Source organism: Telopea speciosissima, chromosome 1 (assembly GCF_018873765.1).
Source record: "Telopea speciosissima isolate NSW1024214 ecotype Mountain lineage chromosome 1, Tspe_v1, whole genome shotgun sequence".
In the NCBI taxonomy this organism is placed as follows: Eukaryota; Viridiplantae; Streptophyta; class Magnoliopsida; order Proteales; family Proteaceae; genus Telopea; species Telopea speciosissima.
This window is the reverse complement of record NC_057916.1, coordinates 18,335,605-18,360,119: the sequence shown is the minus strand read 5'-3', so window position 1 is coordinate 18,360,119 and position 24,515 is coordinate 18,335,605. Positions and strand designations below refer to the sequence as shown.

The 24,515-nt window shown below is 40.3% G+C and overlaps 2 protein-coding genes across 3 annotated transcripts; one reads left to right on the top strand and one right to left on the bottom strand.

Moving 5' to 3' along the window:
* Nucleotides 1-32: 32 nt before the first annotated feature.
* LOC122662962 (protein STRICTOSIDINE SYNTHASE-LIKE 3-like) lies at nucleotides 33-7,347 on the bottom strand. The gene is made up of 4 exons (XM_043858673.1): nucleotides 6,904-7,347; nucleotides 3,504-3,779; nucleotides 754-921; nucleotides 33-492 (listed from the first exon to the last, which is right to left on the bottom strand). Exons 1-4 carry the CDS (start codon nucleotides 7,230-7,232, stop codon nucleotides 90-92), a joined length of 1,176 nt encoding a protein of 391 aa, XP_043714608.1. The 5' UTR covers nucleotides 7,233-7,347; the 3' UTR covers nucleotides 33-89.
* Nucleotides 7,348-12,751: 5,404 nt separating this feature from the next.
* On the top strand, nucleotides 12,752-23,831 carry LOC122665418 (nuclear pore complex protein NUP1-like). 2 transcript variants are annotated; one of them, XM_043861569.1, is made up of 9 exons: nucleotides 12,752-13,116; nucleotides 14,190-14,236; nucleotides 16,838-16,965; nucleotides 18,399-18,606; nucleotides 18,747-19,055; nucleotides 19,131-19,217; nucleotides 19,321-20,079; nucleotides 20,475-20,950; nucleotides 21,707-23,831. In XM_043861569.1, exons 1-9 carry the CDS (start codon nucleotides 12,867-12,869, stop codon nucleotides 23,322-23,324), a joined length of 3,882 nt encoding a protein of 1,293 aa, XP_043717504.1. In that variant the 5' UTR covers nucleotides 12,752-12,866; the 3' UTR covers nucleotides 23,325-23,831. The 2 variants fall into 2 exon arrangements, with proteins under 2 accessions (XP_043717504.1, XP_043717502.1); XM_043861567.1 differs by having other exon boundaries at nucleotides 14,187-14,236.
* Nucleotides 23,832-24,515: the final 684 nt, after the last annotated feature.

Below are 24,515 nucleotides of genomic sequence, written 5' to 3'. Positions count from 1 at the left end.
GGTTATGCTGAACTGAAAAATTCCAGACAGGATAGTTCACCATCTAATTCCCCACTTGATAGACCAGTTAAATAATCAAATTCATTACCTCATCCCAACTGGTAAACTGCTACAAAAGGCATCAAGACACTCCCCATCCACAATTTTCCATCCCTTTCCTCAACTTCACTAACTGCTCTCACCACTTTCCCTTGACTATCCTCCAAGATCTGCATGAGTTTCCCCTCAGGGCTGTACTTGACAACTGCTGCATGAAGCCGACCTCCAATGATTGCCAAATACTGATACTTGGCCTTAATAGGGAGCTTAAGCAAGAATTTCCTGATTTTAGGGTAGAAATTGCATAGATGGCTGTACAAAGATCGACGGCAGTGAAGTGCAACCCAAAATTCACCATTCTCATTAGATCTCACATTGTCTGGGAATCCAGGCAAGGTTACAAATACCTCTGATGTCCCTGTTTTCTCGCCTTTCAGCCAATATCTCATTAACCTAAAGCAGAAACAAGAGTTGACACCCAGATACAGTTTGTCAGTTCAATTGAAGTGTACCTAAAAAACATCTCATAGGTAACCTATAGTAAAGCAACACTCTAGCACAAACATCAACTAGTTCAAGCAACCTAAGCGCTGGGGGGGGGGGGGGGTTTCAATTGACCTCTAACCATTTTGGAACAAGAATGCCCCATCCTTGCTCAAGGTCAAACCATTACTGACATTAAAAGAAAAAGCATTTTAATTAAGCAGAAGTTACCTGCCAGGGGCGCTTTCACAAAAGATGAAGAATGACCCATCCTTGCTCAAGGTCAAACCATTTGGAAATTGGACGTTACGAACAAGAACAGTGGTTTCCTTTGTAACTGGGTCATACTTCAAAACCCTCCCACTATCCTCTGCAGAAAAAACCAGCTGCATGAAGTTCCTACAATACACTAGTGTGTAAGAATATTGGCATGGGATATAAAAGAAACTTCAGCTGAGAATTAGAGACTTCAGCACAAAAACACCAAGCTCACACACACACACACACACACACATATATATATATATACATCTTGTCGTAACCAAAGTGGTGAACTGAGAGTTGTAACCTTCTTTTGATTGCCCCTTATCTTATTTCCAATAGTTCTTTGAGTCAGGGGTAAAAAAGAATTTTTAACATAATTTGAAAGTGACTTACCATTATGTCATTCTTAAGAGTTTTCATTGCCTTGTTCGCTTTTCGAGTACACATGTGAAATGACAGGATTTTACCATCATTAGAGAAATGTGTTATACTAAAAGGGTAAAATAGTAAGGTTACAACTTTTTCACCACATTTGGTTACAACAAGATTTTCCCTATATATATACACATATACACGGGATTTTCTTATTGACAACCCTCAAGGTGTTAAATAATTTGTAACCTTATTTTTTGCCCTTTTAATATAACATAATTCTTCTTTCAATGAGGATAAAATCCTGTCATTTCACATGTGTTCTCAAAAAACATGCAAGACAGTGACAACTTTTGAAAATGACATAATGATAAGTCACTTTCAAATTATTTTTTAAGACCATTTTTACCCTTGACTTTAAAGAACTTTTGGGCATAAGACAAGGGACAATAAAAAGAAAGTTACATGCTCTAAATACACATATAGAGGTGTCATTCAAAGAGTGCATATATATACATATCCTAACCCTCCATCGGATAAATCCACACACCTCCTTATCTATATAGATAGATAGATATATATATAGAGAGAGAGAGAAGCAACAGATATTCATTTAAAAAGGAAGATGATTACAACGCTCACAACAACTTCGTCAAAAGGCAACTCTACAACTGTAGATAGTAAGAAGATGAAGAGCAAAGGAAACAAAAAGTACATCAACACAAATCACCTATTCAACTCTCTGTAACATGGAGTTTTATCACACGAACTGCCAAAAGGCTAATCAATTGGTAGTAGTTAATTGGAAGAGAGAAAATCTAAGATAACCCATTACACATGCATTAAGGTTGATTAAACAGAACATGAAAATACAACTAATATATACCCTATACATAAGAATAAAACCTCCAGCCAAGCATACAAATTGCTTCAGTGTCCAAGCAAAGACAAATGAAATTGGAGGGCAAAAGAGTATGTATGTTCAGGAATCATTGCCTACCAAAGTGCTTCAGCAAGGTTGGAAATAGCACCATCCAAGCAGCCAATGCCCAAAAATCAGTTGGATGAACTCATTGCTTTCCGTAGGATTAAATAGCATCATGTAGGCAAGAAATACTACACCCCGAGTCAATTTAGAGATCAAATACATTATTCGCCATGAGAACCAGAAGAAACACATGAAGAATTTATAGAGGAACCAGGATGGGTTCCTCGTTGGCAGACCTATTTCTTCCACGTGGCAAGTTGTAAGGGGCTGAAATTTTGTAGACAGCCCCAAGGTCCCCTGCTCACATGTCAAGTTTCAGCTTGAACAAAGTCTGCCACATCGCAAAATGAAGCTCTGAAAAATTCTGAACTACCAAGAGGGTGTATGGATCATCGAGGGGATGCATGGAAATATGGTTATGCCATTAAGTGGGAGGGCAAATGACTGAATTTGGGGCTGAAATTTGACACTTGGCCAATGTAGACCATTCCCTACTTTAAAAAGGTTCTTAATTTAGTAACTATCAGAAAAGCTATATAGTTCCCATTAGGAGTTAAATATGCTTCAAATTTGGAAACAGAACAACAGCGAAACCTAAACTTGATTTAAAAACATTTTGAATTTTGGCAGTGGTTGCTCGAATCATGTTCCAATTGTACACATGTTTCAAACAGGGACCAAAGAAGTTCTATAACAATACCAAATGGAGATCATTATGGCGAATGGCCACAAAGGCCCAATAAAAGCAATGGATTCTGACCAAGAGGATGTTTCTCACAATATTAGCGGGTTTCAATATAATAGCTCCCACTCATGTATTTTAAAAGCAAGAGTTCGGAGTTGGTGATTCATGTTCAGTCTGATAACTCCAAATTTACTTAATTCAGTCAGCAAGTTTCTGAACTAGGACTTCCTATTATTGTCTAGAATGCTAAGCTAGTTCTGCAGACAGCAGATAGTTTGAGAATTCCACTATCTCATCAATCTCCAGTATTCATTCCTAATCTCTGAGCTCTATCAGGATCGTAATTCGATAGGTTGCATAATGACCTATGAGGCCAAAAAGATCCTGATCAGATGATCCTATCCATCCCATTTATGGACATTGTTACTCCACTTTTAACATAAGTATTGCACATCGTGAGGACTGAAATCCCACTTTTCTCAAATCTAGCCTTGATTGTTTCATATAAATAAAAAACGGAAATCGTGCTTCTTGTTGAATTCCAGCAAAGATTTAAAAAAAATAGACCAAAAAAACAATCATATTCAAGGTTCCATGCACTGAGCACGTAGAAAGAACTCAACAGTTGAACTAAGTGAATTGACAAGTGGATTAATTCTGGAAACAGCATACCTCCTCTGGAATTTGTTGCTACTATCTGTAAAATAGACATTTCCTTCATCATCAATGTCCAAATCATTTGTGAATCTTAATGGCACACCTTCTGCCTCTGATGCAAGTGATGTGGCCAACCCACCTTCTGGCCCCACTTTCATCAACCCAAAATATGCATCAGCAATATACAGTTCCCCTGTTTTCTTGTCAAATCGAAGCCCCAAAGGTCGGCCACAGATGTGCTCATTTTTCAAGTAACTCAAAGGTGATGGCTTTGTGTTACATAGTTCTGACCTACACAAAACAGCAGATAAAAGCACAGAATTTAAAAAGTGACAACAATTAAGGAACAAAGGCCCGGAAAACATTAACCATCAAGAATTCTTTAGATAAACAAAACATGTTTCAGCCCTTTCTTGTGAGTTCTAGTTAATTAAAAACAATGCAGCTGGGCGATCCAAGATGTTGAACTAGCACCATGGATTTCATAGTAAGAATGACACTCTACTGTTGTTAAGTTTGGGGCTAAACAAGCCATATGGAAAATTGATATTTTGTCCATTCAATCATCAGGATATGGAGACTTTAATACCTAGAAACAATCCAATGTCAGGACTAAATTCTAGACCTTTTTATTTTATTTGGTTTCTTTTGGGGAGGGGGGGGGGGGGGGTTGGGTGGGCAGGGAAGGAAGGGATTGGAGTGAAGAATACCAATAGAGACAGAAGTTCACCACATTGATTGAAGTACGAATTTGACTTATTCCAGTTATCAGTTTGTTCTTTTTCCGGAATCATAATTTGCAAGTCACCATGTAAGTTTGAAATGGCCTGATTAAGTTCGATCCAATTCCAACCAGGTCAAATTCCCATGCAATGACGGAAATGGGTGCAGAAATCTCATCCCGTACAATATGTATGAGAGCACTTAATGCTTTGAAATTTAGAGAATAATTGCTTCTGCTAAGGATCACTGATATGCATTATTAACCCTCCCAAAAAATATCACTAAGACAATGGCAACAACATAAGAAGTAAGAAAATATGTGGAGATGAATTTCCATTTTCCATCACGAAACAAAAACTGCATACCCGACTACCCGTACACCAGTTCCTTGGATTATGCGTGACAATGCATCAACCTGGATTTATCTAATCCCATATCTTGGATGAACCCTGGCCTTAATGATCCCAGAAATATACTCAACATTCAATCACTTGACTTCTTAAAGCATGAAAATGCAGGCTCTTGATTCGGTTGCATGTTAGGATCATGTCAAAGTCTGACCCATAACCATTGCCTGATTGGCCTTGCTCAATGTTCGGGTACATTTTGGAGAAAAACAAGGGTAGGTATGCAGACTTCTACAGCATCAGTGTTCCAAAGTGAGGGGAGAGGTTTCTGGTCAGTGGAGCAAAAAAGGGGGGATATAATGATGATGGTAGGATGAGAGAGGAGGGGTATTTCGGGAACTTTGTCCAATAGGGGGAAGTGTTAATGCTTTTTGGTCAGTGGATAAGTTCAGACCACCACGTTCCATCTCTTGTCAGCAGACCACAAAAACTTTTGCCCATGTATATATATAGGAAGAGGGTTCCTCATGACACTAGTGTGGGGAAATCTCCTATGCAACACCAACGGCGATGCAAAGAATGATATCATCCACATCAGGTCTACATGGAAAGGGCAGGATAGAGAAAAAAAATAATAAAATAAAATGTGAGAGGGTAATATATATATGGTGAGCGTTCTCTGTGGGGAAGCGTGGCCCTTGCACCCAGACACAGGGTTGCGCAAAATGACCACCATGGCCCTTGATCCACCTTGATTGATGCCCCCGTGAACCCTCCCATTGGCCGGGGTGCAAAAGTAGGGGCCACACTCCTGGACAAGATCTTTTTTCTCTCTCATATATATATATTGGCACAAGGTCTTTTAGCTGGCGGCGTAGGCTAGGCCAGCACTATCTCTCCTCCCTGCTTCTCTGTCCAGGAGCGTAGTGTACGCTAGCACCTCCCTGTGTCTATCTCTCTCCTCCCCATGAAATGAAATATCTGCCCTCTGTTGTGGGAGGGGAGAGAGATAAACTCAGGAAGCGCTAGCATACGCTATGCTCCCGGCCAGAGAACTCAATCACTATACATACATAATATATATATGTATATGTGGGCAAGAGATTGTTGCATGGTCGTGTAGCCCCTACACCAATGCGGGGGGGCCAATGGGAGCACATGCAGGGGCATCAACACAAATGGGAATTTTGATTTCAGGATGGGCTGGGCGGTAATTTCATGTGCTCCTGTGTCTAGGCATAGGAGCCATGCGACCAAGCAATGTTCTTTTTCCCTATATATATATAGGCGAAGAGATCATTGTCTGGTTGTGTAGTGTATGCACCAGCAGGGTGCAAATGAGAGTGTACACATGGGGGATCTGCCTGAATGGGATTTTTTTATTTCACTGAGGGCTGAGCGGTAATTTCAAGCTGTCCTATGTCTGGGTGTAGCAACCACGTGACCAATTACCGTTCTTTTTCATATATATATATATGGGAAAAGGCTGGGGACACTGCCAGCATACCACGAGCTAGGTACTTTGTGTCTCTCTCAACCCCACCCCCTTGAAATGACCCCCTGCTCCTCTTATATGATGCCCTATCCAGTGCCCCCATTGGTGCCACCCGCTAGCTTACCACACGTGAGAGGTGTGCCTATGCCTCTCCCTATATAATTAATATCCCATGTATGACAATTAACACATAACAAATACCCAAGCCATTGGATTGGGAAATGGGAAACTAAAATTTGAAGGAAAGGCAAATAACAACATGGTCTGCAATAGCTTGGATCCCCTCACATTCTGATCAGTATAATTCTGGGACTTCACATCACTGTCCTTAATAGCAAAAAATACATAAACATGCCTCACATCACCATCTTATATAGCATAACTATGTCTACATGCCACCAAAGCAATTCAATATGAAATTCAAAAATAAAAGAAACCAATTTTAGCAGGTAAACTATGAACCTTACGGTATTTTGGAAATCAAAAGACTAACCATCCTTACCAATCCATACGTATACTTGAAAATGTCTGGATGACCGCAGTTATGAGATATATGGCGTAAAATGTAGTTTGATAGGATTGGCTGTTTGTGGGTCTATATAAATTATCAAACAATATCATGACGAATTGCAATAAGTCAGAAATAAATATAACGACCCCCCACTCCAGTTCTACTTGGCTGCAATTTCAACACCTCCAGGCAGGTTTCAGCAGGAAGAGACTAACAGCTAAGGCATGGAGGCTGGAGCATTCATGTAACAGAAACAAAACCCAATTTTTTTTTAAGAAAAAAATTACAGTTTACTGCAGGGATACAAAGAATTCAACTCTAAAAGTAAACCCAGCTCACCTATTGGCAGAAGTATAAGCAAAATCGGTCCATGACTCGCCGTTCCAGAAAATAATCCGGCCATCGGCGACTCCAGAATAAGGCCCACGACCGAGCGGGTCAAAAGCCATGCTTTCAGGGCCTTGAACCTGGTTCAGGAACTTTATCTCCGACTTCTGCAACTGATTTTCAGTATCTTTGTCGTTCGGGCGCTGAGACCAGGGAGGCAAATCGACAATGTAAGCTTCGAAATCAGGGAAGTCAGAGATGGCGCTGTGCTTGAAAGGGTCTATTCCACAGTAGAGAGCCAAAAGGAGGACCAACCCCCCAAAGATCCTAGCCGGCGTCATTGCCTGAATTGAGCTCGGCTATAACAGAGCAGAAAGGAAGGAAGGGAGAAGAGTAAGGAATTGAGAAAGAGCAAAAGGGTTTGTTATTTACACCCGAACTAAGCTTGGGTTGATTCGATTGTTATACATCACATGAAGTTTCAGCTACCATTCTTGGTAAGAAATGCTCCCCTTCCTACCTACCTCGTTACCATCGCCAAGAGGATGCAAGAGATTTTTTTTTTGGTAAAAAAGAGTGAGGGTAGTGGGGTTAGGTAGGAAGACCGTTGGAAGTCTGGTTGAAATAAAAACACACCCACTAATCAGTCACGCGAAAGACTGCTGGATTATTCGGTTGAAATAGGAAGGAAGTGGTGGGGTCGCTGTGAAGCCTGTGAGTGATACTGAGTGATAATTGCATTAGCGCGGGGCATCCAATAGGGATTTTTATCTGCTCCATTTTGCTCATTTTACCCTTTAAATGGTTGACAAATGACATGTTTAAATCCGATGATAAAAAAATAGGGATCGAATTTTCAATTCATGGCAGCACCCATTAAAGGCCCGTGGCCTAAACTTACAAGCCCATGGACTTATACATTGGATTAAGGAAAACCCATAGCCTAGAACTCTTCATATACTTGTAGGGAGTGACATTGTTAGAGAAGCCTCTAGAACCTCTAGAAGCAAAGAAGGTTCAGGAGAAGCTTCTAGAAGTAAGGGTGTCAATTTGGAACTGAAACTGTATATTGAAATCGAAATCGATCATATAAAACCGTATCAAATCGTATCGTTGAAAAAATGGTACAATACGATATTAAAAAATGGTATTGATCATGGTACGGTACGATATCGGTATTGGGTACAATACCTACAGTATGTACCAAAACCGTACCGTTATACCGAAACTATACAATGTTTGGGGAGCGTGAGACCAAGTAATAAACAGCTTCTTCACTTTAGTGGCATTTCTGATAATAAGTAGAAGAAATAAGAGAAAATTACGAGGTGTGACGCTGTAAAGAATCGAGTAAAACAAGACAACCGACAACCACTGGGACTTTTGACTTTTCCATATCGGAAACCGTGACAACTAACAAACTTTCCTACTAACAGGCTGTAATAGCAAAGTTGCCGCCAAATGGCATGTCATGCATGGAGATGGGATCATGGTGGGAGCCTCATACATCATGCATGAACCCATATAGGAAATGTGACTCTTCTATACTGTTTTTATATCGTACCAAAATCGTATCGAAGTGGTACAGTATCGGTATTGGAAATGTGACTCTTAAATGGTATGGTACGGTATCAGCATTGGGTACCTGTTTTTGATACCATACCGAAACCCTCCCGTAATACCAAAACCATACCGGTTGACACCCTTATCTAGAAGATTGTAAATAGCTAAGGAAGGAGGAGACTTCTAACTTTCTCTTAATTGCTAGAATCCTTCACAAAGGAGGTGGGAAAGTTCTAGATCCCATTGCTAGAATGTTTTCCACCATTGGATGGAGGATACATGTAAAAATCCTAACCATTCATTATAGGTTGGGGTGCCTATAAATATATGTGGTCTCATTTGGCCAAAGCACCAAACAAGTGAGCATTCAAACATTGTATCCAAAGCTTTCTAGTGCAATACAAGTTCCATTAACTCAAACTCTCAAGTGTTATCTAAGTTCTCTTCCCAGATCCCTTGCTAGAATTGAAAGGCTGACTTAGTGCTAGTGTGAGTGCTAAGTGTCAGTAAGGTAGCTCGAAAATGTCTAAGGCCATGACAAGGTGGTCATTTAACCCTTTTTTGTGTATGGGCACAGATGTCACACAACGTTGACAACCTTCTTTTTCCCTAATAATAAAATGGGAAAATGAAGTATGAACCAATGGAATGGAATCTTATACAGTAGCATTATATTGATTAATGGATTGAGCAGACTATATCTCAATCGTTCATTTCAACTATTGATGCATCACTTGTGATCCATTGTCGATGCACGATGTTTTCCCCTCCTCGTCCTTCTCCCCTTTGTTTATCCCTCTCCCTCTCCGTCTTCAGCTTCCCTTCCTCCATTCTCCCCTCCCTCGCTGTCTCCAGCTCCCCCTATCCCTCGCCCTCTTTGCACGACCACCCCAACCTTGACCCACCCCTTGCCCTCTGCCCCCTCATTTCCCTCCATCACCCCAATGACATGGCGGGGGATCGTCACATGTCCTCTACCTCATCCCTCTTTGGTGATAGAAGAGAGAGGTGAATTGAATGTTGGAGTCACCACCTAGAGGAGGGTCTAGGACCCGTATTGTAAATGTAATGACTCTCATACAATGTCCTTTTGGGGCCTAATCAGTCCATTGGTCTGGGTACAGGTCAAGTTACGATCTAGAGAAGGTATTAAGCATCCTAATACGTTCAAACTTATTGGTCTTCCTATTACTTGACTAGGCAATGGTATAACATGCTTTGACAAAGGAATGTAAAATACACGAAAGGGCAAAAATGAAGGAAAAAAAGTACAAGTGGGAATTTTATGACCATACATGGAGGTTTGGCTACAATACAAGGATTAGTATACATGAAATTAAAATAAAGGGGGAGTTAAGAAAAACATATATGAAGTGTTTGATTGCATGGTTAGTATACATAATGAAAACAAATAATATACAATATAGGAATGAACAACACATGAAGAAACTAATCCTAAATATCCAAGCTCTAAGCCTAGGGTGCATGAATGAATGGTAAATGAAGGGGATACCTTGAGAATACAAAGATGTTGATGAAAGCATGGCTAAAACATGTTAATATGGATTTGAAGCATAAAGCAAAATTGAATTTTGAAAATATACCGATAAAATACCTACTATAATGGGTGAAAACCATAAATAATGGAAGAACCATTGAAAGACATATATGATTCATGGAAACATAAGAACATGCTAATGATATATTGCAGAGATGTAAAAAATATCTAGATCTAAACAAAAGTAAACATGGATGCATGCATGCAAGAGACTATAGTAACATCAAGTCTGAAGATGAGTATAACTACCCATAGATGACTATTACATCATGACAAAAGGGGGAACATAAAACATACAAATCATCATAAAAACGAGAAAAGCTAGGCATGGACATGCTAATCGTATATGAATCAATGAAGTATAGGAAACATGATTTAGAAAAATCAAAGATATCATGACATATACGCAAGGAAGGGGAGTCTTAGACTACGGGGGATGAGGATCATAAATTAATATGAATTGAAGGTAAAAGGCATAAGGAAATAATGACGAGGGATGTGTGTATGACCACCATCTAAAGAGATGGGGTCACACCCACTCCCGCTAAGATGCAAAATAAGAGCAAAAAGGAAGACAGTAAAATTAACAAAAAATAGACGAAAAGGGGGAGGGTGTTACCTAGTTAGAAGTATTAACATTTGAAGTAGAGTGAAGGCTTCCCTTTTGTGACTCAGGGGGTGAAGTATGAAACAATCTCACCAATAGTTCAGGCATCTTTGCCTCCCCTTTTGGACAACACTTCGTCGTCAGTACTCGAAAATCACTCGATATGAGTTAACTAATTGACATAGGACTTAGAGAGTTGTCCAAGGATTTGGAGATCCTCTTCAACATAAGAGTATTTATAGTTGTAGAGGGATGTGTGCACTCCCAAATTCATGCTAGGACCTTGAGTTTGATCCGAATCGTCGGTGAGGAATCAAAATGGATGTCTTTGCATCGACGGTGGATGTTTAGTCAAAGTTATGGCCAATGGGATGTGGACAAGTGGTTTATTGCCAAATGAGGAGTTACTTGAGGCCTAAGAGAGCCAAAATTCGCATCCAAGTTGCCAAATATAAGTTTGGACGTGAAAGGAAGTGGAATCGAAGCTAAACAAGGCAAGTTTGGTTTTTTCGGATTTGCACAGGATCAACATTGAACTGGGTCGAGTTGCATCGAAGAGGGAGTAGGTCGATATAGAGCCACTGTCGATGAACAACTGTCGACATTGATGGGAGTGCTTCGGGTATCGGCATGAATAGTTTGAATGTCGATGTGAGATAGACGGTGGAATTTGATCGACAATCAAGGAGAGTGAGTCAATTTCGACTCGGGGCCTTTTAGTTTGGGCTCTGGTTTCTATGTCGACAAAGAGTTTTTAGGCTATTTGAGTTGGTTCTGTGTTGGGCTAGGTTGGTTCCAAAGAGGTTTGGGATAGGGCCTGCCTTTTCAGGGAATATTGGGAGTGCTTTGAGACTCTGGTTTTGGGTCCAGTAGGGAACTGAATGAGCTGTGGATTAATTCGAGCCATGCACACTTGCGTTATATTTACAGATACATTGAGTCTACGCCGTGGAGGATGCTCATCATTGTCATGGAAAGCTTCCGAGAGGAGAAAGACAAAATGAGGTGTCTACACCAACACGACCTTGATTTAAGTTATACTATAAAATATATATTGATATATAAATATACACACACACACACACACACATATAGATATATATTATAAACTTTAAACATCACACACATTTTGTTATATAATATATGAAGATAATAAGTGATATAATATATTTTATTATAATGTTATTTTATGTAAATTTGATAATTTTCTCCCCCAGTCCAATCCAACCCATGCATCTATCCCTTCCCATCTCCATAACTAGGGCCAAATAGGGTCAGTTTTGCCCAACCCTAAGGGCAGGTTAGAGTTGAATTTTTCAAGACCTGAGTCAGGGCCGGGCCTGGGCCCAATTAAGGAGACTCAAGGTTGGGCTAGGGTTTTAAAAAGCCTGGCCAACCCAACCTTGTTGCAACCCTAGCGAGGAGTATGTGCAACAATCTCTTCATGAGGTCCACTGGCCCACACACAACATTACATTGCATATGATGTGTACCCTAACGTTCTCCCTGCTTTAATAGGATTGGGATCGTCTCCAATCCAGCCAGCCCAACGGTTGGATATTCATTGGGCACTCATTGGATGCGCTCCTCCTTGGATAGGATCCGATTCCACTCTAATGAAAGTTATGACGGAATTTGTCCATGCTAATTCCAATTCGAATCGGTTAGAATCGGCCAAAATCGACTAGATTAATCACGATCGATTTTAGTCGGAATCAGCCAAAATCGGTCAATTTTTTTTTTTTTTGGTTAATTGGGAGCTTTTACATATATAGTTGATAGAAAGGGGGATCAAATCGGGGAGGGGATAAGATACCCGCCAAGAGACTCGAACTCGAGACCTCTTGGTGAGCATGGGCATGAAGCGCACCGATCCAATTTCAAATTTTGATACAGTGGAGCTAATTCGTCTCCATCACAAGCCCGCCTAGTTTTGCTACCCAGCTGTCCGATTAAAGCACGTGCGTCGGGTTCATTGGCTTGCCAATAGGTGTTCATCACTCGAGGACGCGAGGTGTCCTTTTCCATCGTTCGATTGGAATCGATTAGATAACCACATTCCACATTATCTCGCTCTGTGTTTTAACCCACGTCCATTTTAGGCTTTTAGCACAGAAATACGAATCTTTCATTTCTCTCCGCGGCCGAAAAGAAACCCTATCATAGAACGGTGCTCCCTCGGTACTTCTGTCTCTCTGTTTCTTCGTCTGTGTCTGTGTTCGAGCTTGAAAGATTGAGCTTTCTTTCATGTCGACCGCGGCGCCAAGGGGTTACGAAGGAGGTGCAGGTGGAAAATTTCGAAAAAAGCCGTTTCGAAAAGCGACGACACCATATGATCGACCAGTGATTGCACTCAGGAATCCTGTGGAAGGAGGGAGCAGCAATGGATGGCTTTCCAAGATTGTCGATCCAGCTTCTAGAGTCATCACTAGAAGTGCACATAAATTCTTCTCTTCTGTGTTCCGCAAGAGGCTCCCTGCTCCAGAGACGGTTCCAGGTTTGTTGTCTTTCTTATGCATTTCACTAATCTCGTCGGTTACTTTTGTTGGGGTTTCTATCTTTTTATTGGGGAACATTAAGTTTTCTCCACTTTTTTCACTCTAGGGTTTCTCGTGGTTGGGTATTGGGGACATTGATTAGGAACTGTCTTAGACGATGCTTCCTAGGTCATTCAGTTGATATGTCATTAATTAATATCGACCGTGACAATTAAAATTTTTTCATTTTTTTAATTCGGATATTGTTGGAGATTGACAGAGTACATTGCCACGATGAGAACAAGTGTTTACTTTTGAATTCCATGAATTTTCCGTAACTGGAGTCTAGAAGTTGGAGAAAATCCTTATAGGCAGAAGAAATGCACTTCTTGAGCTTACCGGGAGGATGCTTTTAGGAGAAAAACTCGTTTGTTTTTGGATTTCACTGTCTTTTTTACTACTATATATTTTTTGCTGACGGAGTCTACTCCCGGAGGGGGGAGGAAAGAGAAACATTTCCCATAGAGTTTATTCCTTTAAGTTATTACTCTCTCAATTAAATTATGCCAGTGAAAGGAGGTTTCTTAAATGTTGTGTGAACGTTAATGCCACAAAACTGGGGTTGAAAATTGAATCTGCTCTTGGTTCATCCAATAAGAAAAAGGGAGTGGAAAAAAAAGGAGTAAAAATGTAGTATGCCACTATTAACATTTGAAATGAGCATATATGCCATTGATTTTTTTCCACATAATGGAAACACTGCATTTCTGAATGCAAACAGTTGTCACTTTTGGTACCTTTCAAAAGTTTTGAAAAAGGGTTACTACTTTGAGAATGTGCTTGTAACACAATTTTTTAATCTAATCCGGTACTTCCTAGTAATAAGTTCCTTTATTTATTTCCCAATCATATATATATATATATATATATATATATATATATATATATATATATATGTTCTATTTAATTTATTTGTTAGGTCTTGGGTAGCTTTTTTACTCTTTATCTTCTCATTTTTCCATTGATTTAAATTGGAAGTATTGAATCTTCATTATTTTAATGTTGTTCCTTGGAAAATTGTTTTTTTTAGCAGAGGCAGAACGTGAACCGAGAAATGTACCTTCAGAAACAGTTTATGCTGTAAGTCAGAATGTTTCGTTAGCATTGTGTAGTTAGTGTGGCTCATTCATGATGCTTGATTGTAGTTAAGATCAAAACACCCTTAGTGTTCATTGATGAAATAACTTTATTTGGTTTTAGGTTTAAATCTATCTGCAGTAATTTTTCACTCCTACCTTCTTGTTCAAGATGGATGAAATATCCACCTCACCTGGCGCACCCCAAATCGTGTTATTGATGTCTTTTCGGTGCACCTTCTACTGAATCAAATTTGTAGCTTATTTACTTGGGAGTTACCCTAGACACTGAATGGTCCCAAGGTTGGGGTCACCTTAGGATTCGTTACTGTCAATTCCAAAGTCATGCTACCTTTATTTGTTTTAACATTTAATGTTGCAGAAAGATATAGGTCGGAAGTCATTCAAGGAGGTTGGGTTAGTCACCTTCGGGACCAAAGAGATTTTAGTAGAGTTCACTTCAGAGAGCAGCTTGCCAGACCTGAAAAAATGTTGAATCGCCTTTGGAACATCATCACCAATAACACTCCAAGCTTTGCTTGTAGAAGTGAGCTGTATACCCATCCAGGCCAGGAGCCTTCTTGTCCTTCAAAGAGAACATAGCTTGTCTCCCCTCTTCAGGGGTCACCTCTTGGATCAGATCAAGAGCTTGCTGATCATCCAAATTCCTTTCAAAGTTAATAAAATTTGCCACGTAACTTTGTGTAACATACAAATAGCAAAACCATGAGTTATAAATTTGACTTGCTGACGTTGTTGATTTTAATTATGGATCCCTAGGAAGCTAATCATACCAAATCAAACATGATCCAGACATTCAATATCAATATACTAATACCAAACAAGCAAGAGTGAAGAGATGGGTAACATATAACGTACTACTACTTTACATGAATGTCTTTTATTCTGTAGCCAATTATGTGAATTTTATACAGAGCAGGGATTTCATAGTAGGACTTACATGTAGGTAAACATGGCAGAGGCTACTCAAAGTATGGAACATAGGCACAGATTTTTCAGTAGCGAATGCATTCTTTAGACGGGGAGAGGTGGAAGTATATCCAAGAAAAGTGACCACATGATGTAACTTAATAGTTTCAGAAATTTGTGTTAAGAGATAAAACATAAAGAAAGTAAACATTGGCTTCTGAAGACATAAATTGGGGACTTAGAAAGAAATTTTTTTTTTTAAACGAATTTTCAAAGGAGACACTGATTTTATGTAGAATGAAATGGCTGATTGAATTAAAAGAATAAGAAAAGATTTCATTCGAGAATATATGGAAGGCAAATTAATAGGGGGGGGCAAATATAGTGTGGAGTTCAGGCATATATCAGATTGACAAGCCTTGTTCTAAGGATTGTAAAAGGCTAGGGATGAATAATTTAGAAAGTTATATTAATGCAAAGTGGGATGCTAAGAAAGTGGTATGCATCTAAGTGAGGCTAAATTTAAGGTTGGTGGACTACAGCATGAGTTACCTTCGTTTTTGACTCCCCTTGACCGCCTTGTTTCACCTAGACGACGTGACAACTACAACAGAAGGGCCTACCTCATGCTGTTAAGGAAGGATGCAGTTCTCCTCAAGATGGTCAGCTGCAACAGAGTCCAATATATTTAAAAAAAAAAACATTAGATTCAGTTAACACAATTCTTTGGTTTGAAAATTTAATAACGAAAACTGAAACAGGTAGTATTTTGCAAAATTAGATCTTTGAAAAACTGCAATGGAGATTTCTTGAAAATAGATTCAAGAGAATGAGCGAAATTGTTTGTAGGTCCCCCTTACATGTTCGTCTAATCTCTGAGCAGTAGTGTAGTTCCTCCTTCACACATTTATGTTGCAAGGAGATATGTCAAAAAATTCTTCTCCCTTAATCATGTTAGACAGCCAGATGAAGTCCTTGAGTGCTGATACCAATGTGATGCTGTAGTAGATTTATGGTTCCCATGACCCTATTTGCATAGATGTTTTGGATGTATAATTTTGATTGATGAGACTAGGGAATGTTGATCATCAAACACAGTGTGATATCAAATAAATCTTCTAAACATAGAAAACCAATAATCTACTTGCACATCTTATCCAATTTGGCTATGACTTGGGAAATCATGCCTCTACTTTCATGATCTTTGGTTCATTGTGAAGCTGAATAAATAAACTTTACAGATGTACCAAAGTCACAGCTTCACAAACTTGTTGACCTGGAAAATTATGACCACAACGGGGTTCTTGATGCCTTGTAGCCTGATTTCTGATCAAATACATGATCTACATGCCTGCACGAGCACTTAATGTATCAGGTGATTGCTGTTCATCAATTCTCACATTTTTGCTGTATAGATTTTATTCCCTCCAAAATTCTGAAACCCTGACTTGTTGGGTCTGTGAATTAATGGGTTCTTTATCCCCTCAAGAGCTTACATTTGTTTCATTAAATTTACCAGAAACTTGAAGTTACATTCCTTCTCAGTTGTTAGTTTTCAGCTTTTTGTAATCATCTATCTCCTTTTCATCTCTATAATATTGATAGAAGTTTTGTACAAATTATTTACCAGTGGTTTCTGTACCTGATTTTGTTGTGTTCTATGTTAAACTTTCAGTCACAGAATCCTTTTGGGGTAGATGAACGGGAACCAGTTGTCAATGGAAATGATAGTCTGAATAATCATTCTGAAAATAATGGGTTAGATGAGCTTGAGCAGATTCTGAAACAGAAGACATTTACCAGGCAAGTATTTACTGAAATGAGATTTTATCATGATAGTGTGATAAATAATGCGAGTCATCAGTCATATGTAGTTGATTGACTATTGACATTCAAGTTGTTTTTTTAAATGAATCACACACAGTCACACACAATACATATCTATATAATGCTATCAAAGCTTCATATCTCAAGCCCTTTATTTGTGGCATAATTTCTTTGGTTTATCAAAACATTTTTTCTTTTTAATTGCTACATGTTTGATGTATTCCATTAAGTATGATGTGAAGGCAAGATAATTGATGAAGGGAGGAATGTAGAATAGGCTTGCCTATGAAAAGTGAAATCAAAGTTGTCAGCCAAATTAAGTAGTAGGTGAAAAGAGAAAATAAGGGAAACAACTGATGCTTGTAGAAAAGCATGGTTTGAGATTTTGACTGAAATGACGAAATTTTAGTGAAATAACTCAGTTCCTACATGAGTTGAAACGAAACCCTATGCGAAACACAGGGAAGCCCAGATTCCGGTGAAATTTTGGTTATTTTGACTCATTTGGTGAAATTGAGTTGAGATTTTGAGCTTTCTCCCCTTCGCCTGAGGGCTCCAGAACTGCTAGAAAACCTTAATTTTTGGCAATCCTTTATTTTGCTGTTGAATCAAGGCTTAGTGGTCAACTGAGGAGCATCCGCTTCAACATTTGGGTGGATTTGAAGCATTATTTGGCCAAATTTCCCACCTATAGTGCTGCTGTGATGGATTTGAGAGATTCTTCAGGCAGAAGATGACATGGCTGTCATATGTCATCGGGGCCGAAGCCAAACTACCACTTTGGATGTTTTCTCCTCCAGTCTAATGATTCAAACATGCTTAAATAGGCAATCTCTCTAGTTTCAGGGCAAAATTTAAAGTCCAAAATGGCTATATCAAAATTTCCATCGAAATGGAAATTGGTTCATTTCAGGTTAGGTCGAAAGGGCCATCGAAATTTAAATTTTGAACTTTAGTCCTAGACTCCTAGTCGTTCTAGGATTGCTAAAACATGGTTAGGGTGTAGGGAAAAGGATGGTGAATAATGGAATAGGTTAGAGTTGATGGAAATTGGATTAGAGCTTTAATTGCTGGATGGGTAGAAAATAGAAGTATTGGAAAAGAGTTCATTCATTAGGGTTCTGATGGTGGTGGGAAGGGGTGTAATGCCAGATCGATCAAAGGATCTCCTAGTGGTGGGTTTCTTTTAAGATAGAAAGAAAGAGACTGTTAGCAATGGAACCGCAAGGATAAGGAAGAAAAGGAATCACGAGGATGAAAGGGAGAAGACATGGAGAAGAGAGAGAGGAGATAGAGGAGAGAGAGGAGAGAGAAAGGATAGAGGGAGGCAACATCCTTAATGTCAACTAAATCAAACTAATATTCCATTCCCACTGCTATAATGTGTGATGTATTTCCATTGTGTGCAGAGCTGAGATTGACCATTTGACACAAGTACTCCGTTCAAGAACTGTTGATATTCCTGCTGAGGATGAGTACAGAAGATCTGAACCTAGTACGTCACAGCCGCTAGTTGATAATCACAAATTGGAACTTGCAAATGTTCCAGTGCAAGAAAATAGAGTGGATACCCGAAGATTGCTGGGAGAGGCTTCAGTCCCTGCTGCTAATTCAAGTGTAGGAAACAGATTCAGTTCTTTTCCTCCTTTATCCGTTTAATGTAGTTGCAAATGCTTTATGGTGGTTTGTACATTGTCCTTGTCAGAAAGTTCACATGTAAGGGTACTAATCTCCCATCTGCTTTTATGGTCCTTTAGGTCCTTGAAAAAGCGATTGCTTCACCTGCAGAACTTGCAAAAGCCTACATGGGTAATAGACCTTCGAAAGTGTCACCATCAACATTGGGGTTGCGTAGTCAGGTGCTCAGGGAAGAGTTACCTTCGGTGAGTAATGTACCATTTCCAAGGAAATCATCTGGTCTGTCACTTGTACCAAGATCATCAGTTCGTTTTGCTGGCGTCCCTGGGGTTTCTGAAAATGGTTATCAGACACCAAGATCCCGGGGAAGATCTGCCATATACAGTATGGTTCGTACACCATATTCCAGAATTCATTCCGCTGGCAAGGTATATATGATTACCCCCTCTCTCTATCTGTGCTCAGCTGATAGGATGCGGAATCTAATGTTGCTCATTTTCCAGGGTATTGAGACTATGGAGGATGGGTATGTTGGCCAATCAACCTCTCCATGGATATTGGAGAACGACACACTTTCTATTGGAAAACAGGTGGATATATTGTTTGAAGCCACTAAAAAACCATAGTACCATATTCTAATTGAAATTCACCTTTATAAACTGATTATTGGTATCATTCCAATATAATTTCCAGGTCTCGAAGAGGAGGAGTTCAGTTTTAGACAATGATATTGGATCTGTTGGTCCCATACGCAGGATTCGTCAGAAGACGAATCTAATGTCTCTTAAAAGTAGTGGCTTATTGGTTCCTGAGTCTCTAATTCCTACTCGTGGAACTGCTTTCAGTCCTGATGTTGCTAAAGGTTCTGTTTCATCGACCCAGAAGCCACTTCTGCTGGAAGAATCCAAGTATAACATCCCAAAGATGAGACTTGCAGAAGATGGGGATAATAGTGTCCCCAGTACAAGTTTTGCTTCTGTTCCTTCTCAGTCGAGTGAGATGGCCCGGAAAATTTTGCAGCAGCTTGATAAGCTGGTGCCTTCTCCAAAAGAGAAATCAGCTGAGCTCAAGCTAGATATTGCTAGGGAGAAATCACCTGCAAAACTGTCAGTCAGTATGTTACATGGAAAAGCTCTTCGGAGTGTGGAGGAAGTGGATTCATCAAAGTTGCTGAATAATGTACAGAATACTGGTACTTTGGATGGTGTTGGTGGAACATCTTTACGTGTTACTCAAGATTCTGCCTCTCAAAAGCTAGACAAGGTGGAAGAAAATGTCCCGTTGAAGATTGCTGGTTCTGGAAACAAATTTTCTCTAGAGTCTAATGGCGCAGAAAGAACTACATTGAAAAAAGATTCTGTCCCAAGTTTTAGGACTGCAGATTCGGCAATTTCCAACTCTGTCGTGACCCCTCCACAGAGGAAACGGGCCTTCCAGATGAGCGTATACGAGGTTTGTATTTTTTCTAATTCTATTCCAATCAGACGGTCAAGAATAATACCTGGTTTATTAAGTTTTCCAGATGCTGTCTTCTGTTGTTGCTTTATCCATTCTTTGATTAGACCAGCTTTGATTTGCCTCCTAATGCTAAATATTTGACGAGGACATATTTCTGAGGTCCAGGCTTCCAGTCCGTGGAGTTACCATCCATATGATGGTCCTGACCATCTTGGAAACCCTTCTATGGATCTCTATATGCTTAATCTTTTGTATGTCCATCATTTGGTGGATGGAACAGAGAACTGGATTTCTATCTTCTCTAGTGAACCTAGATTTGGTCCATTTTTGTTAACATTACATGTGCTTGCAGCATTTTGTTCTTGATTTTTCTTTCTCTTATTTTGAAGGATTTTCTGGAGCTGGATGATGATTGTTACAGTACCAAAGGTGCACATACTGCTGGCGTAAATGAAATCCTGGAGAATGCAGCTGTGGAGGAGAGCAAAGCTGTTGCTGCTGAAACAGTTACTGTGGAGAAGCCTCCAGTTTCTGAAGTCAAAACTCCTGCAAGTTTGATATTGAACAGATCCAGTGATACAGGAGCTTCTGATGGTCCCAAGGTCAATGAAAAGAACCCTGGTATTGCCGTTCCTGTGACATCCCCCTCAAGCATAGTTGCTCAACCAGCTACTCTGAGTCAGTTGCCACCGTTGTTTAGTAATGTAGTTTCAATGAAAGAGACAACTGTTCCGGTATTCAACTTTGGATCTAAAGGTGTTGACAACGCTCCACCTTTTACATTTTCCTCAACATCCAGTTTCAGTGAAGCATCGGGCCTGAAATCTGGTGCTCAGACAATCTTGAAGCTAGAGGCATTGAGCAGGTCAGTCTTCACTCCCAGAAACTATTTACCCCTTCACAAGAAACCTGCTGTGCTGATATCTGTTTTCCTCTGACAACTCGAATGATGTTTTTCAGCAGTTTTTGATGCTCGAAATCTTGGTTGTGGTTTTTCCCCCTTTTCTCTGTTCTTTGCAATTGCATTTAGTTGTGAAATTGAAATTTCATTCCAAATGTCTGCTTATTCCCGTGTATTTTGATATTTTAGGGGTTAAGGAAATCATTCTTGATTATGCTTTTGGAGTTCCCTTAAAAATTCAATAGGCAGTTCTGTTTGGTTCAAACTTATGGTGATCCATCCTTGCTGTTAGGCTTGGTTTTTGTCAGACTGCCAAAATCACAAAATTCTTGAATATGATCAATATTCCATAGTTTTATCTTTAGTACTTTGTGAGTAATCGGACTTGTATGATACCCTGGTTGGTCAGGCATAAGAATGTTCTCTGTGCCGCAGCGCAGCCTGCACCCAGGCACATGGGCAGCCTGTGCAGGGGGGCAGGGTGGTCATTGCGCCCACCCCCATGTGCCTGGGTGCAGGCTGCGCTGCGGCACAGAGAACAGCGCCCCTAACTTATTTGTAGAATTTTTTTTAAGTTGAAATCTGCTTGTTTAAATGTCCTAACTATTTTCTATTAAATGAAAAAGAACTGTTCTTTTGAAGTTCTGAGGCTGAATCTTGTCCATGGGTTGTTGTAATACTTTAGCATACCTTAACTTTCTCTTCCCTGCCCATTCACAGCCCTGCCACAATTGCTGAATCAGCAACAGAAACTATGACCAAAGCTGCAGAGTCAGATAAAGATGGTGAAGAAAATGCTCTGAGGACCGGAGATTTGTCCGGAAAACATGAAAATGCCACTTTTGCAGGTGCAACATCAACCACTTCAGGCATATTCTCTTTTAACAGTTCTTCGAACAATTCTAATCTGAGCAATGGTTCAGTTGCACCATCACCTTCGTTATTCTCAGTCCCTGCCTCTCCTTCACTGCCAAGTTCCACTGGTTCTGCAAATGTGATTTTCACCAGTGGTCCTACCACCGCTGCTGTCACCACCACCAGCAGCCTGTCTTCCTCAGCTGCGGCCCCAGCATTTTCTTCAGCAGCCATATTCCAGTTTGGATCCAGTACTACTGTGGCAGTAGCTCCATCAAGTTCAATGTCACAGCCATCAACAGCTTCTGGTGCAGAGTCAACAGATTTGGAACAAAAGTCCAAGACAGCTCCCCCCTTTGGCAATCTAAGCCACTCTCCTTTTGGTGCCACCTCTTCTCCACTTACAAGCACAGGCAGTGGCATCTTTGGGTTCACCAGTGTAGCCCCTGCAAGTACTACAAATTCCTCTTCATCTGCAAATAATCTTTCTAATGCTTTTGGTGCTGGCACTGGAGCTGTGTATGGTTCTCAGACAGCTTCCGGAACTGGTAGTTCACCCTTTACTCAGAGCATTTCAAGCCAGTTCGGCTCATCCACCCCTTCTCCCACATTTGGCCTGAGTTCATCTTCTACTTTCACCACTGGTAGTTCTATGTTTGGTTCTTCAGCCCCTGCTTCTAAACAGTTTAGTTCCGGTTCTGGTTTTGCACAGAAATCTTCGACTACCTTCTCTACTGGGTCTAATCCTTTTAGCTCTGCTAGTGGTGCTGCCAATTTATTTAGTTCTGGTTCACAGCCGGCATCATCGATGTTCAGTCCAGCTATTAGCTCTGCTCCAACGACAGGGTTTTCGTTTGGAGGGGCGTCAACCTCTGGTGTTGCTAATGGTAGTGCATCATCCCCAGCAACAGGGCTTTCTTTTGGTGTATCCTCGACTGCTGGTGCTGCTAGTGCATCAACTTTGGCGACAGGGTTTTCATTTGGAGGACCCTCAACTGCTGGTGCTGCTACTGGTAGTGCACCAATGGTATTTGGCTCAGGTAATGGTGTCTCATCAGGGCCATTTTTCTCATTCACATCTTCTTCTGCAGCCTCCTCTTCTGCCACTCTTGCCTCATCACAACCTGTATTTGGTGCACCAAATCCAAGCATCCCATTTTCATCATCTCCCACTAACGACCAGATGAGCATGGAAGATAGCATGGCGGAGGACACAATACAGGCATCTACGCCTGCTGTTCCTACATTCGGCCAGCCAGCTGCTACCCCGTCACCTGGTTTCATGTTTAATTCTGCTCCATCAGGAACTCCATTCCAGTTTGGTGCCCAACAGAATCCTGTTGCTCCGCAGAACTCATCTCCATTTCAGGCTCCTAGTAATTTCGATTTTGCTGCTGGTGGAAGCTTCTCATTGGGAACAACTGGAGACAAGTCTACTCGGAAATTCATCAGACCAAAAAGAGATAAGATGCGGAAAAAGTAGACCTTGGGTTCTCCATTCACTAATCTGGATTTATTAGTGATTTGGGAGCAACAGCCTGATCATCTCACGTGCAAGATGAGCAACTAGCAGAGGCTGTGCCTGATGCCCCTCGGATTTCTTGGTACTGATGGTAAATCTGCCACTCCCAAACCTGGAAATCTGGTGGTCTGTACTTGGTCATTTTCCAATGCGGGCCTATAATGTTTTAATTTTGGGTTAAGCCCTTGTAGTGATACCAATGAATGGTTGCAGTCGATCTTAGTTACTTTCTAGGTTTCAGGTTGAGCACCGATGGTCATGCTTTGTGTACGTTGTTGTGTAACATAGGGAGGAGAAATGCGTATGGATCTGTGAAGAAGGCAGTTGTCTGTCAGTTGCCCTCCATATATTCACTCCTTCCAATTTTATTGATGTTTGTAATCTGTTGTGTTGGAAATCTTTAATAATCCTTCTCTAGTATCGGCTGAGGTGATTTACCAATGGAATATAATGAGGTTATAAGCTTGATGAGCACCTGAATATTTCGATGGATGTTTGGATCCTACTACATATGATACCTAACATTAAAATGGCAATGGTTGTGTGAGTTTTGGTGTTCTTTTCAGCAAATTGCAGAAAGTATTCGGGATAGTTTTACGTCTTCACATTCATGGGTCAAGGCATAGGTATTGTATGGTCCAAGCCATTGGTATTGCTGATATCTGATACTGATACAGATAGGGACAGTATTAGCCGAAAGTGAATCATTATTTGAATTTATAGCCAATGCGTGTTGATACAGCCTGATCGGTATTGGTATCGGTGGTGACCGATACAGCCACCAATGCCTATAACCTTTGCTTACATTAACCTTCACGGTCATTTGTTTTGAGCCATGTAAAGGGTTCGCCATGGTCTCATTGAACATCGGATGAGTAACAAACCACTCTGTTTGGTCAAATGCAAGCTTTAGGTTCTATTTCCATTCAAATATGGCATGTATTGAGCTTTTATTTTTGTATGATGAGGGACCAGACTTGTCCTTCCATCCAATTTCAATGCTGTCTTGCCATTTGGGAAATCAATTTCAATGTTGTCTTGCCATGTGGGAAATTGCAGCTAAGCCGAAACTTGGTCAAACGGATTGATGATTATGCGTACTTACACGAAATTCGTGTTTCGTGGTTAGGGGAAAACAAATAAATAAAAGGA

What these genes read in the sequence shown, in the direction of transcription:
- LOC122662962 (XM_043858673.1), bottom strand. Translation starts at nt 7,232, where the DNA reads ATGACGCCGGCTAGGATCTTTGGGGGGTTGGTCCTCCTTTTGGCTCTC. An exon ending in GCTTATACTTCTGCCAATAG is followed by an intron (nt 3,780 to 6,903) that starts GTGAGCTGGGTT and finishes TGTTTTGTGTAG; the next exon opens with GTCAGAACTATGTAACACAA. An exon ending in AGCAACAAATTCCAGAGGAG is followed by an intron (nt 922 to 3,503) that starts GTATGCTGTTTC and finishes AGTGTATTGTAG; the next exon opens with GAACTTCATGCAGCTGGTTT.
- LOC122665418 (XM_043861567.1), top strand. Translation starts at nt 12,867, where the DNA reads ATGTCGACCGCGGCGCCAAGGGGTTACGAAGGAGGTGCAGGTGGAAAA. An exon ending in TGCTCCAGAGACGGTTCCAG is followed by an intron (nt 13,117 to 14,186) that starts GTTTGTTGTCTT and finishes TGTTTTTTTTAG; the next exon opens with CAGAGGCAGAACGTGAACCG. An exon ending in AAGCTAGAGGCATTGAGCAG is followed by an intron (nt 20,951 to 21,706) that starts GTCAGTCTTCAC and finishes GCCCATTCACAG; the next exon opens with CCCTGCCACAATTGCTGAAT.